This window comes from Haliaeetus leucocephalus, unplaced genomic scaffold (assembly GCF_000737465.1).
Source record: "Haliaeetus leucocephalus isolate CR32 unplaced genomic scaffold, Haliaeetus_leucocephalus-4.0 Scaffold395, whole genome shotgun sequence".
Lineage (NCBI taxonomy): Eukaryota > Metazoa > Chordata > Aves > Accipitriformes > Accipitridae > Haliaeetus > Haliaeetus leucocephalus.
Window position 1 is genome coordinate 7,541,994 of NW_010972831.1, and position 12,619 is coordinate 7,554,612.

At 41.7% G+C, this 12,619-nt stretch overlaps 1 protein-coding gene across 1 annotated transcript in view; it reads left to right on the forward strand.

The window, feature by feature from the left end:
- AATF (apoptosis antagonizing transcription factor) overlaps positions 1–12,619 on the forward strand; it is a 55,564-nt gene that overhangs the window by 25,243 nt on the left and 17,702 nt on the right. Inside the window, exons 9-10 of the mRNA XM_010573963.1 lie at positions 8,893–8,960; positions 10,989–11,069. Coding sequence (XP_010572265.1) covers positions 8,893–8,960; positions 10,989–11,069 — 149 coding nt within the window. The remainder of the gene's footprint in view (positions 1–8,892; positions 8,961–10,988; positions 11,070–12,619) is intronic.

A 12,619-nucleotide genomic window follows, 5' to 3' on the forward strand; every position in this document is an offset into this window, starting at 1 on the left:
TAGACTCTAAATATGGTGCTTAGCCCGGTGGAGGCTTTAATCACTTACCACTCTTTGGCAGCGGGCTACGACAGCTTATCCTAGCCTCGTACATCACGCACAGACATCTGCTGAGCCGCAAGGCAGCTACACATTCATTTTCCTTTCTTGGTTTTTTTTTTTCCATCACTCCCTTCCTCCCTCCCTCCTTCCTTCCTTCCCTCCCTCCCTTCCACCCTTCTCCTCTCCTCCCATCCCCAATATGCTTCTTGGGCGAGATGATCTGTAAAGATTACCGCTTCATTGTGTGCAAGTAATTGTGGGGATGCCAGCCCCTTGCCAGACACCGCGCAGCACCTGTTCCGCTGACCTGGTTAATGTCTTCTGTTGAGTGGGATTTGGCAGAGATTGGAGCTGAAGCCAATTCAGTGATAAGGCTAAAGAAAATGGCTGTATGTTTTCTGTCACCTCCCAATTAAATTGGTTTCATAAAGTGCTTTCCTTTATTTGTCAGGGTGGTAAGCTGAAGCTGAACATTGCATTCAGAAAGGGTAGAGTGCATTACAATAGAGCGCTGACAATACAGTGAATGTGTTTTCTTTCAGATGGGTCATAACTGTGCAGCGCTTTTGTGTGCGTGTGCGTGTGTGATTGCGTGTGTGGATGTACATATATAAATAAAATGTGAAAAGGGAACTGGTTCTTCAGGAGTAACCAGCAGCAACGTCTCTGGTTGTTGGAGCTGAGGTTACTCAGAAGCTCTGACCTCTGTGTGTAATACTTATTGCAAAGTATATGCGTAGATTTCAATGGGTGCTTTTTGCTTTGTATTTAAATTTAGATCCAGACTCTTTTTAGTATCACTTTCATTTTTCTAAATAACGTTTTATAATGATTAGTTTATTTTGATTACTGCTTACAGTTTATTAAAGGTAAACATTCAGATAAAGGACATTGGAAACCAACTTCCTGTATATTTCAGTGTGAAATTAAGCAAGTAAAAATGAACAAGATCTGATGAATGTGCACAAGTTAACGATAACAGAATAAGTGGCTGTACTGTTTTGTTATAGATGATAATAGAAAACTCTTTAATGAATCTGTTTTTCCTGTGGAAAAAACAGTTTTCTTGTCCAGGTCTTGGTATTCAATGGAATTCACTATGTGGGGCTGGTGGAATTTTACGATGATTCAGGATTTAACTCTGTTCTGTCTGTTCATCTCACTTTGCCTTTTCTCATATTCTTCACTTGTTTTATAAGCAGTTATAATTTTTATTGTGGTGGCCCATGTTGAATGGTAATGTAACGCTGAGCTGAATAATGCAAGTGAAATATTTTTATCTATCTGGGTTGCATGGGGTGGGAATAGTTAAACTGTTTCAGAAGGATCCTCATTACTGACAGCAGCGAGAGGCTAGACCCCATTTCCTTTTCTTTTAAACTCTCCTTCATACATGGTTTTAAGGGAAGAAAAAGGCTTTTTATTTTTAGAAGTCATATTTACGTAGAATTCATTAGAGCTGATACTGCAGCATTAAGACTTAAAATTCCAGCCTGCTACCAGAGAGCTGCTGGTCTGACATGCTACAGTGGAGATTTTATTATTAGGTTGAAATACTCCTCTAGTAAAGGAGAGAGTGGAAATTGGTTTATTTCCAACAGGAATTAGGTTAGTGTTCATATGCTAAGCGTTCCACTGGTAGCAGCTCTTCCCAGAACAAATGTTCATCATTGATGGCAGCAGGTATGCCTAAGGAGAATTAGGAATATACATAATCCCTTTTTTTCTCTGCTCTCCTGCTCCCTCCTCCCCCTGATTTTGGTTACGTTATATGTCACTGCATTTTATAACAACCCGCAGTCATCAGTCTTGTTTGTGATCACCACAACCTCAGAAGCTGAGCAGAGCCAAAGTGGATGGGGAACATTTAACGAAACACTGAAGTCTGCAAAGAGAGATGGCAGCAGTTTGCCAGGCAGGACTGCCAGTAGGTTGGAGAGGACTGTCATCCCTCAACTACTGCATTATGTTGCAGTGAACTGTTACTGTCTGGGATTTACTCCCCAGGTGAGCGTGCTTGAACAGCAAGGAAGAGGCTTGCTCCCTTCCTTACCTATACCCGAATTACTTAGGAAAGGAGTTGATCCTGTAGAAAACGTTGTTTAGTTGTAGGACTTGTAACTTACTTTATTGTTGTCCCTTGTGGAGTAGCACTGTATGTGCCTGCCCACTCTTGCACACTCTGTGTGACAGGTGTGGTTTTTTAAAGTGAACAAGAGATCTCACTAACTGCCTTTTTCCTAGCTTAGTGTTCAGAATGCCTGCTCTAATCTGAGTCACCACAAAATAAAGTTGCAAGTCTGAATCTCATGTTAAGATACTTCTAGCTCAATTTGTTGTGCTTGTGTCCAAATCGCAGTGTATGGTTTTTAGAAAACTTTACCCGATGGGGTAAATTTCTCCTCGTTTCCCAAGCAAGAGTTGGCATAAAGCACCGGACACATACTGGGGTTTTCTCTCCCAGGTATTTCATAATGCCATAAACAAGTAATTACTAATCCAGTGAACTATTAAAAGTCGATAATGTTGAGGAATAGAGAGAAGACTGGCTTTCTGACAAGCTGGTTTACCTTAATTAAACTGGTGAGTGATTAATATGGACAGTTGATCTTGTGGCTTTAATTAGATGCATTTAGAGTTTTGTGTGAATAAGAGATGTCTCGAACCATCCCACAGGTTAATGGCAATACAATACTCTTATCACAGGCATGTATCTTTCAAATGGCTGGGTAGATGGTTAATAACACGTTTTAAAGCTTGATTTGAAACTTCTCTTAATGGCTTATTAGAAAATACGCAAGTCAATGCCTATTTTATACAAAACCGAATTTTAATAAAATGTTTTTTAAAAAGACACTGTCCAGTGATATCATCTTGCAGTTTAGGTTTTTACATTATATAGATTGCAGAAAATTAAATTTTTAAAAAGTGTTTCAAGGGGATTTAAAAATAATATTTGAGCTGCAGTCTAAATTTTCTCTGGTATTGCTAGAAATCCAAATGGTGTTACACTACTACTCTGTGGGAGCTTGAAAGAAGAAAAGAAACAGCTTGTTTCTACATTGGGACAGAATGCATGCTGCATGAATCCTGGACTAGAAGCAACCTTTTCGTAATTTATGCTGTTTTAAATAATTGTATGCTGTATAAATATGAAAAAGAAGGGAAAAGTCATGTGATTTACCATGTCTCTCCAAAGACTAAAGGAGAAAAAAATTAAATTAGAAAGTATTGAAATTACATTGATAAAATGCAGCTTTGTCAACTTTCTGTTCAGGAGTGACTTTGCATTTTCACCAGGAAAGAGGAAAAGCATTTGGTGTTTGCAGTCTTACTTTACTTGGACTTGACAAGTTGTACTTTAGCTTCTCTCCTTTTGTTTCCTACAGTGATTTTGTTAAAAAATAACTGCTTTCTAAACTGTTAAAAGATAACTTAACAATAACATGTTTTCAATGTGAAGTATCGTGTTGCAGCTCTTTGAGGCGGGATGAAGGTAATTTGCCTGAGCTTTTGAAAGGATTCTGTATTAAAAGATAGCAGAGCGCCGTTAGTAGACCTTCACACCCCAATAATTGTTTGTTTACTGTGTCTAGTAACAAATACACATTTAGCTAGAAAAGTCCACATAAGCAATTTGCAAATATTTTAGAGTTCCTCACTAATAAACGGAGTATTTTTTTAGCCAAGGAGTGACAGAGTAGTCTAGTAAAGGTAAGCAGCTGCTGGTAAACCTGAAGTCTGGGTTTCTCCCATTTTTCTCGTTGTTTCAGAATCCACAGATAGTCATATCTTTTTCTGTTCCTGTTGCTTTCAGCAAATGACTAGATGGCAGAAGCGGTACGCGGTTCTGCTTTTCCATTGTTCTGCACAGTTGTTTTAAGACGAACATTGTCGGCCCCTTGTTTGATATTATTTCTGGCACAGGGAGCCCAAGAGGACTGGTTTGACTTTCCCATACAGCAGCCAGCACAATGGCCGGGCTGAGGCTGCCTCTCACCTCTTCGCATACCTGACTCGGCGAATTCAAAGACAGCAGTGGCACTTGCAAGACAGAATAGGTGGCTCTGATGCGCTGTAGCAGAAATGACTCGTGCCTTTGCTGGCTTTTCTGAAGATTTTAATAACATCAGAGAAAAAGTGTTCCTTTTGTTCCGATTATATTTCTAAGCTTTGTAAACTCAACTGTTTCCTGTGATATACTATAGATCAACTTTTGCAAAGTATTAATTTGAATTGATCTGTGAGGTCTCAGAAAAGTGAGCCTTTTGTCACGAGGCTTATTTCAGCTATACTTAGCTCTTTGTCTCAACTGGAAATTCTTAGGGGTCTGCAAATCAGAAAGGTCAGCAAGTGTAGTATTAGAAACACTGATAGATAGTGCATGAAAATGAGACCTAACCTCTAAAATGAAAATTGACCTCTAAAATGAGAAATGAATCTCTATTACCCTTGAACAACACCCTGATGGCATTTCTAAATCCCTCTAATTTTGTACAATGTACTTTGTGTGCATCTCTTTAACTAGTGTAGAGAGGGAGTCCTTTTAAGGTGAATTCTTTAGAAAGCACACATCATTGACTCCAGCTTCGGTGTCAGCAAAGGTAGGTGAATACTAACTGCTTTTGAAGCTCTTGCCTTCGGACCTGTTCTGCAGGAGCACTGCCTTGCTCTTGGCTAGCAGTTGGAGATTTTAAGCTCTCTCACGTGCTCAGGACGCAGGAGGCAGAGTCAGTTCCCGTCTGGTCCCGGCCCTCCACAAACATGGCTTGTGGGCCTTGGCAAACCACACGACTTCTGTGTGCTTTTCTTTACTCGTGTGGTTGGTAGTCCCTGGTTTTGACTAGGGAGTCTGGCTGGGTTGGTTCTAATAGCGAAGCTCTGTTGAGTTCAGAAACGCGCGCGCAGGAGCGCTAGTGGCAAGCATTGCTGCTTCATTCCAAAGGCAAATAAAACTGACGTTAGCAACTTTCTTCTGCTTACTATTGCCCGTTGTCCGCTTTGCACGTAGTTTGTCCTCCTGGTTCCAGCTTTTGGTAGGAGCAGCTTGGAGTTGGTAGTTGAGCTGCAGGCTGCTGGACGTGGTTGCACTTGGTTGCAGGTAGGCAGTTGTGTTTGCTTATGTGGGAGACTGAGCTTAGGTTTTTGAAGTTCAGGGAAGATGTGAAGAGGTGAAGGAAGGAAAGCAAAAAGGGATATGTTTCAAATCAAAGCCTTTTGATGCTGAAATTGCCTAACTCAAACTCTGTCTTCACACATCAGGGCTTAATGCTGATAGTGATTTACTTACACTTCCTAGTTAATAATTAGACATCGGGAGACACCATATATCACTTCTAATGGAATATATGGGGTCTGATGAGAGTTTTCTGTTTTGACTAATAAATTTTAACCAGAATCACCAAGCTTAATGAAATATTACAGCTTTGGAAGTGTTTTAAGTCTTGTGCTGTGAAAACAGTGTTGCTTTATTCAGTAAATGAATTTATCATTCATTTTGTATCCTGAGCCCTAGCTGGCTCTGGAGCATGGGCTGAATGCAAGACTCTGAACTAGAAAGCGGAAAAACTAATCAAATCCTTAAAGACCAAAGGCAGCGAGGCAGGTCTAGACTGACTTTTTCAGTGGTAGCCTCTGGCTACATCCACTTTTATTTTAGTAACCATTGTTAGCATGATTTATAACTTTAGCTTTAAGACGTACACTATTTAGATGTAATAAGATGCTTCGCAGCTTTTATTTCTATTTCCTGATTTCCCTCTTGTTCTGGCTTTTTTTTTACTTCCCCCTCACCTTTGTCCCCCCTTCCTCTCCACAGCAGTGTCCCCAGTCCTGCAGTTGACGCTGCACTGAAAGAACATTTCCCTGTCAGCCCCAAGGTCAACAAAACCGTCTCTGCCTCAACTAATGGCTGATCGGCTGGTGGCCTAGTTAGTGCAGAGGAGACGACTGTGTGCAAGGTTTAGTCTCCTACTGCTGCGCAAAGCTTTTCCCTGCTAATTCTGTACGCAGAGGAGAGGATATGCCCCCCAGCAAATAATGGGATCCCTGCTGTCGCCCTGCTAAGTGGCACGCAGTTCGGCTCCTTGCCCTTCACAGCCATCACGGGAAACGCTGCCTTGCCAAAAGGAGAGTGATCCTGTCCGAGAAGATCCTGCCTACTTCCCAGGTGCATCATTAGGAACCTGCCCCAAAAATGCATCTTGTTCTAACCAGTGCAGACATAGGCGTAAGATCTTCGTGGCAGTCCTGAGTCTACCAGTCTGTGGATTTGGTGGGCCACCAGGACGAGCAAGTCCTGCTGAAAAACGTCTTGCTGCTCAGTTCTCTAAGAGCGTAGGACGTCTGTGCATTACCATGTTTTGTGCCTTAGCCTCTGCCATTACTACTCAGCAGTTTTTTCAGTGCATCGTGCCAAAGAAGCAAGGTAAGAGGAGACAGTAAACACACCTTATTGCTGGTACAGGAAGAAACCACTAAACCCTTGCTGCACCATTTCTCGCTGCTGTTAAAACCCTCCCTCCCACCTTGCTTTTGACAGAATATTGACTAGAAACCAAGATCCCATTTCTGCTTAGCCTTAAGGGCAGCTGTTTACAGAGTAGCGGTGTTACATAGGTTTACTGTGTCGTATGTCTGTGTAACACTGGATTTGGATCTTGTATTTAGCTGCCAGAAGTGACTGTGATGAAGTGGGAGAGATAAACTGATAGATTGTGTGCCAGAAAGATGTTGGGAATCAATCAGATAAACAGGGCAGAGAAGTAGCTTGCTGTTTTCTTGTGATAATAAACCAGCGGCCTCTCGTCCTGGAATTTTTAAATGTAATTGCTGCAGTAATAATCTCCAAAACTAAGCAAATAGAAAAAAAGTCATGGCAGGTTTTTAATTATGCTTGAATTGCTCTTTTTTTGTTTTTTATAATATGATGTATGCCTTGAAGGAGAGAAAAGATGTGCACAGGTATAAATATTATCTCTGTTGCTTGAGTGTCTCTTATTTGAAAATAAAAAAGGGTCGTAAAATGATACCCATCTACCTTTATGGCATTTTTCTTTTGTGGGGTGCATGCCTTTTCCCTCCCTCCCTCTAGTAGTGTACTTAAGCGATCAGAAACTATGGGGGTTAGCAAGTTTCTCACGTAGCACTGTGCCCGGGACAGCTTTTGGTGTCAGCTGCGCTCAGTGGGGCAGCGTCGGTGCCTGGGAAGCTGTTTGAGGGCAGGCTGCTCTGAGCACAGTGGTAGTCACGAGCTAAGCTGTGCTCAGAAATGCCGTCGTCTCACTTGAGCTGATATTTCCTTCTCCACATCCCTGGCCGTGGGGGAGATGTGGAGCTTCTTTCTTGTCCTCTTGCCTTGTCTGTGCATGCTGTCTTGGGCCAGGTGAAGACTAGCCAGGACCATGGCTGCTCCCCAAGCCCTGCTTTCCATGACTGTTGCTGTACCTCGAATGACCATTGCAGTCCAGCTCTCCTACTTGAGCAAAAGTATAGGGTGGAGGAAAAGCATCTTTCATCCTTTCTTCTCTAGTATCTTTGTGGAATTGCCTGGACTCTCTGGTTTCCAGGTGGGTCTGTTTTGGGTGCTTGCTGAGCTGAGGCAATAATTTCCCTAGGCATTGAAATGTCGGCATCTAGAAAGCAGTCCATGCCCCTCAGTTTTGGAGGGTTTATTTCTGTTCCTTGTGTTAATACGTTGGCTAATACCCAAGGCACGGCACGTACAATTTACAGTGAGTGGTGATAAACATATAGCACCGGTCAAGTATCCAAAAAGGCTGTTCACAATATTCTTTGGCTGCAGGAAGCAAAAAGGACAAAACCCAGCCCTCAGGACATGAAAAGAAATAGAAAAGCCTGCTTGAGCATTCCTGCTCTAGCTATAAAAATTATTTTGCTGTGCTGTTCCTCAGAGCAAGCGTTACTGCCCAGCAGCGCTTGACTTCTGTTTGGTGAAGTGTTTCAGTTCTCCCCTGCCCTCCCCACTTGAAGTGTGGGGCAAGACCTGTGGGGCAGAGGTGTTACTGCAGATCTGCCTGCATTACATCTCTTGCCCGTGGGAGTTGTGTACACAACAGCCTGTGAACCTTCAGGCCTTTTTTATCCTTCCGAAGCCCAAGGAACAGTACCAGCCTCTGAAATACAAGCCGAGGCTCAGCTGCTCACATCCCCTCAGGCTTGTCACCTATTTGCCCGCCGTGGGATTGTACACTTTGCTCTGGGCTCCTGGGACAAGCAGTTACCAAACGGTTCGCCCATCTGACAATCCCAGAAGAGGCTTTGCAGTGCCGCCAGGGATTCCAGTCCTTTGCCATTGCTTAGACTTAAGATCGTTAGTTTGCTTTGCCCATGCGGGGCTTCTTGTGCTTGGAGCACGGTGCTGCTGAACTGTGCCCCTCCGGCTCTGCATAACCTTTGACATTGTCTTCAGATGAATGACATGACGCTACATGTCACCCAAATAAACCATGATGCTTTGGAGGGAAGACTATACTACTCCTAGATCCATCTGAAATTACATACAGAAACTCTTTGTAGTGGCCTTCAGTGCTATGCTTCAGTCACATGTTCTGTGGGGACCTTTTTGGAAGAGGGGGATGATCTGCAGTTACTTAAACTTTTAGCGTAGCCATCAGCTTTTTCCCTTGGAAAACTCTCTCATGCAGAGGAAGTGTTAAAAAGCCTTGGTTCTGGGCTTGGGGTTTTACCAGGAGTTTCAAGAAATGAGGCATACAGGTTCCCTTGGGAACTTGGCAGCTAATTTCTTAAGTCATCTGAGAAACCTGTGAGCGTGTTTGCATTAACTTGTCTTTACTGTGCTTTTAAATGGGATTGTTGTCTTTCTTCTAGCTCCTTCGAGAACTTATAGAACGTAAAACCACTTCATTGGACCCCAATGACCAGGTAGCAATGGGCAGGTAAGTAGGAAGTTGTTTGTAACATGACTAGTTTCACCCCAGCACTGTATTCCAGTCCAGAAGTTCAAAATTACTTGTGAGCTTCCAGTCCAGTTCATTGTAGAGGGCAAAATTTTGAATTACTCTGGAGAAATCATCTGGGTGTAAGAAATTACATAACAAATTATTAAAACAGTATGACAGTAGTCAAGAAAGTCATCCTTCTAACATATTCCTTAGTTATGGATCACACTGTCTGACTCCAAGTTCGCCAGCCTTTGAGCTGTGCCCTGGTTTGTCTGCGATCCCCTGAAGATACTTTCCTTTTAAAGGCTTGTTCCAGACTTTGGATATTTCTGTCTCTCAGTGGTTCAGGCAGCACAAAGGGAGTGCAGAGAGGGGTGTCTTAAGTGACCCTAGCGAGGGGGAACTAGACAAAGTGACTGCCAGCTGCTGAAATTTGGCCTTTTCTCATTACGAGCTCTGATTTGTCATTGTTTTAGAGGAGCAAACCTTCTGTCCTGAGATCTGTTAAAGCAATTCCTGTGTATGCTCTCTCCCTGCTGTAAGAAAAGATACTATACAATTAGAACAGTGTCAGGGAATGTTTCCTACATGCAGAAGTAAAATATAATTCCATGCAGGGAAGCTCTTATTTCTTTGTTTAATTCTACAGTTAGAAAATAAAGAATCTTCCAAATACCACTTAGTGAACTGTGTACATTTAAGTAGCCATGGGCTATAATTTAGAAAAGTGTATAAGCAGAGGAAGGCTGAAAATGCTGGAGCGGGGCTCTCCACTGAAAAAGTGCTATGGGGCTATGTGTATGGGGAGGTGGAGAAAATGCATTAGGAAATTTTGTGATGGTGAAATAACTTTTATCCTTGTAAAATATTACCCAAATTTTAGTGCAATGTGTCAAATTTATTTTGTGTATGTCTGGAATATTATGGAAAGCTATTCACTATAATTTAACATGATATAGACAAAATTACATTTAAGTGGTGATTACATTGTACATTTATCTGACTTTACAATAAAATAGATTACAGTAATTAAGATTATATTAAGATTGCAGTAATTGGATTTTGCTAGATTTTTTTCCCTGATGTCAAGTTTTCATTGTATAAATCAGGTAAGATGACGCTCGTTTTCATAAAAAAATATTTATAACTAGTAGAAGTTTTTCCCTGCTGAAAACTTCTTTGACGTGATGAAGTTCTGTTTGAGAAGTTGAGCCTTCCCTTCTAAATACAGTCAGGGATCAGACAGCACTTTCTGAAAGTGTTTATTGCTTTTCTTTCTTCTGTTTTGTTTAGTAATAGTTGGAGCATTATATAGGGCTTCTTGCTAGATTTGCCAGGTTTAAGTCAGAGATGGTGAGGAGAAATACTTGCTTATAATTTTCAATATACATTGCAAAACTGAGGGAGGAAATAAATTCAGAGCATCTACTGCATCATGGTAATTCTGTTCATGAAGTTAGCATAACCTATCTCACTTAAAGAATCAGTTTAGGATGTGTCAGACCATCTGTTCTGTTATGGGCTTTCTATATGCAAAACAGAAGTTATTCTAGTAATCAAGGCTGAAACAAAAAAGCAGTACCTGTAGAGACATTTTTTACAGATTTTAGCATTTATATTTGGTAAAGATTTTCTTTTTAATTCTAAGGATTCTTTAAAAAATGTAGTAATCAAGAAAGACTAAAAAATGGAGCCAAGCTTGTGGCCTCCATGGATTTCCCTGCAGGTAGAATATTCTCACTGAACAGTGACTGTCTCATCCGGATCAGCAGGTCTGGTCTGCGCGTCCCATTATGGCTGGAGTCAGGAGAACAGCTTACTGTTTAAATGCCATGCCCGTGGAGTGAAGCAGTACCACGGGCACCTGAAGTTTCATGCTTGTTTTTCTGAGGTTCTGATCTCCTTCTCTTGTGTAAATGCAATAGGTAGAAGGGCTGGGAAGGGCCTCAGACCCCAGTGTACCTAATGCTCATTTTCCTAGTGGCTCTAAACATTGTGTAACTGTTGTTTTGCATTCCTCAGGCAATGGCTGGCCATCCAGAAGTTACGAAGCAAAATAAAGAAGAAAGTGGACAGAAAAGCCAGTAAAGGAAGGAGAATCCGGTGGGTGACAGCTTCTGCAAGAAGTTCTGATTTTGTCAAATAAAGTCTGACTGGACTGGGTTGGCTCTGGGGTGCATTGGTAGGCTTATTCATGCCTTTTAGGGCAAGATGTCTTGCTCTGGGGCATCCACAGGGGAATCTTAATGTTCTCTGAGCCTAGAATAAGAGCTTGGCTGGATGCAGCCTGTGAGCATTGCCCAGATCAGTCTTGGCAAGAGTGTTCATTGGTCTCAGAAAACACTGGAGAGAGGTGTTCGAATGTTCCTAAGCGATTTGGGGCCATAATTTCCAGTGAAAGCCAATAAACATCTCTTGTGCAATATATATTTAGCTGACTAAAACGTGAATAGCAGCTCTAGGGGAAGATGTGCAGAAAAGCCTCAGTGAGGTAGATGTCTGTTTCCCACTGACTGTCAATTGGAATTTGGTGTCTAATCTCTCTTTATTTTTATAAGTCCCATCGCAGCATTCTTTAGCCTCAAAGCGTTTCACATCCTGACTCATGGATCACTAATTTGGGTTGATCTCTCCCGTTGTGTTTCTAGTGGAAGAATCTTCCATGCGGTGGGGTGGAAAGGGAAGCAGTCTGGAGAGGATAGGATTTTTTTTTCCCCCTTTGCGGAGCAGATAGATTAGTCTCCCTGAGTTTAGCATGACTGCATGATTTGTAGTGGAGGAGGTGTTTGTGGCAGGGAGGCATGCTGAAAAGCTGCACCGCTTCCTGAAAAATCCGCAACATTAACCATCCTTTTGTGAGTAAACTATAAATCGTGAGTTTAGATGGCATCTGATAGAAAGTCAGTGGAGTCAGTCTGGGTCAGGCCTGGCATAGCAATTTTTAAGATAGATGTCATAAGATAATTTATTAAAAGAGGGAAGAGCTACTTTGTTGGCCTGAAAAGCCTATAATTATTGACTATCAATATTCTTTTCTGTCAGCATCACACATAATTGGATATATTCATGATTCAGTCAAAACTACTGACAACATCACACAACTGAGTCAGACTCGTAAACCTCCAGGAATAATGGGGAAGTCTCTCATTGTGTGCAATCTGTGCGCTTCAGCATTCCTGAGAGATCAGCTATCTCGCCAAGTCAATTGCCTCTTAGATCTTAGGTGCCTTTTTTTTCTTCTTTAAATAAAAGTTGTACTGACCCTGCAGGGAAAATATCAATAAAAGAAAAAAGTGTCATTGTCTGTGTTTAGGATTAACATGCAGTTAAGCTCCAGCATCTTTTCAGAATAGTCCAGTAGAGTCCAAATGGGTGTTTTTAAATAGTCGGTTCTTCCACTGAGAGACTCAGTGTGACCACAGGCAGATCACTTATCCTCTGTTCTTCTTTTTCCTTCTCTAAAATGGGGGCAGCAGTACTTAGATTTGTTTTCCTGAAGGACTTTAAGATCCTGGAAAGCAAAGTATCACATACTAATTTTCATCTGTCTCTGTAATTCTACCTTTTTAGCAATCCTTTAGCAAACCTTCAATGTTACAGCACGTTTGGATGAAATGTGCTAGTTTATTGTAGGGTCTGAGGGTCTCCAAGTG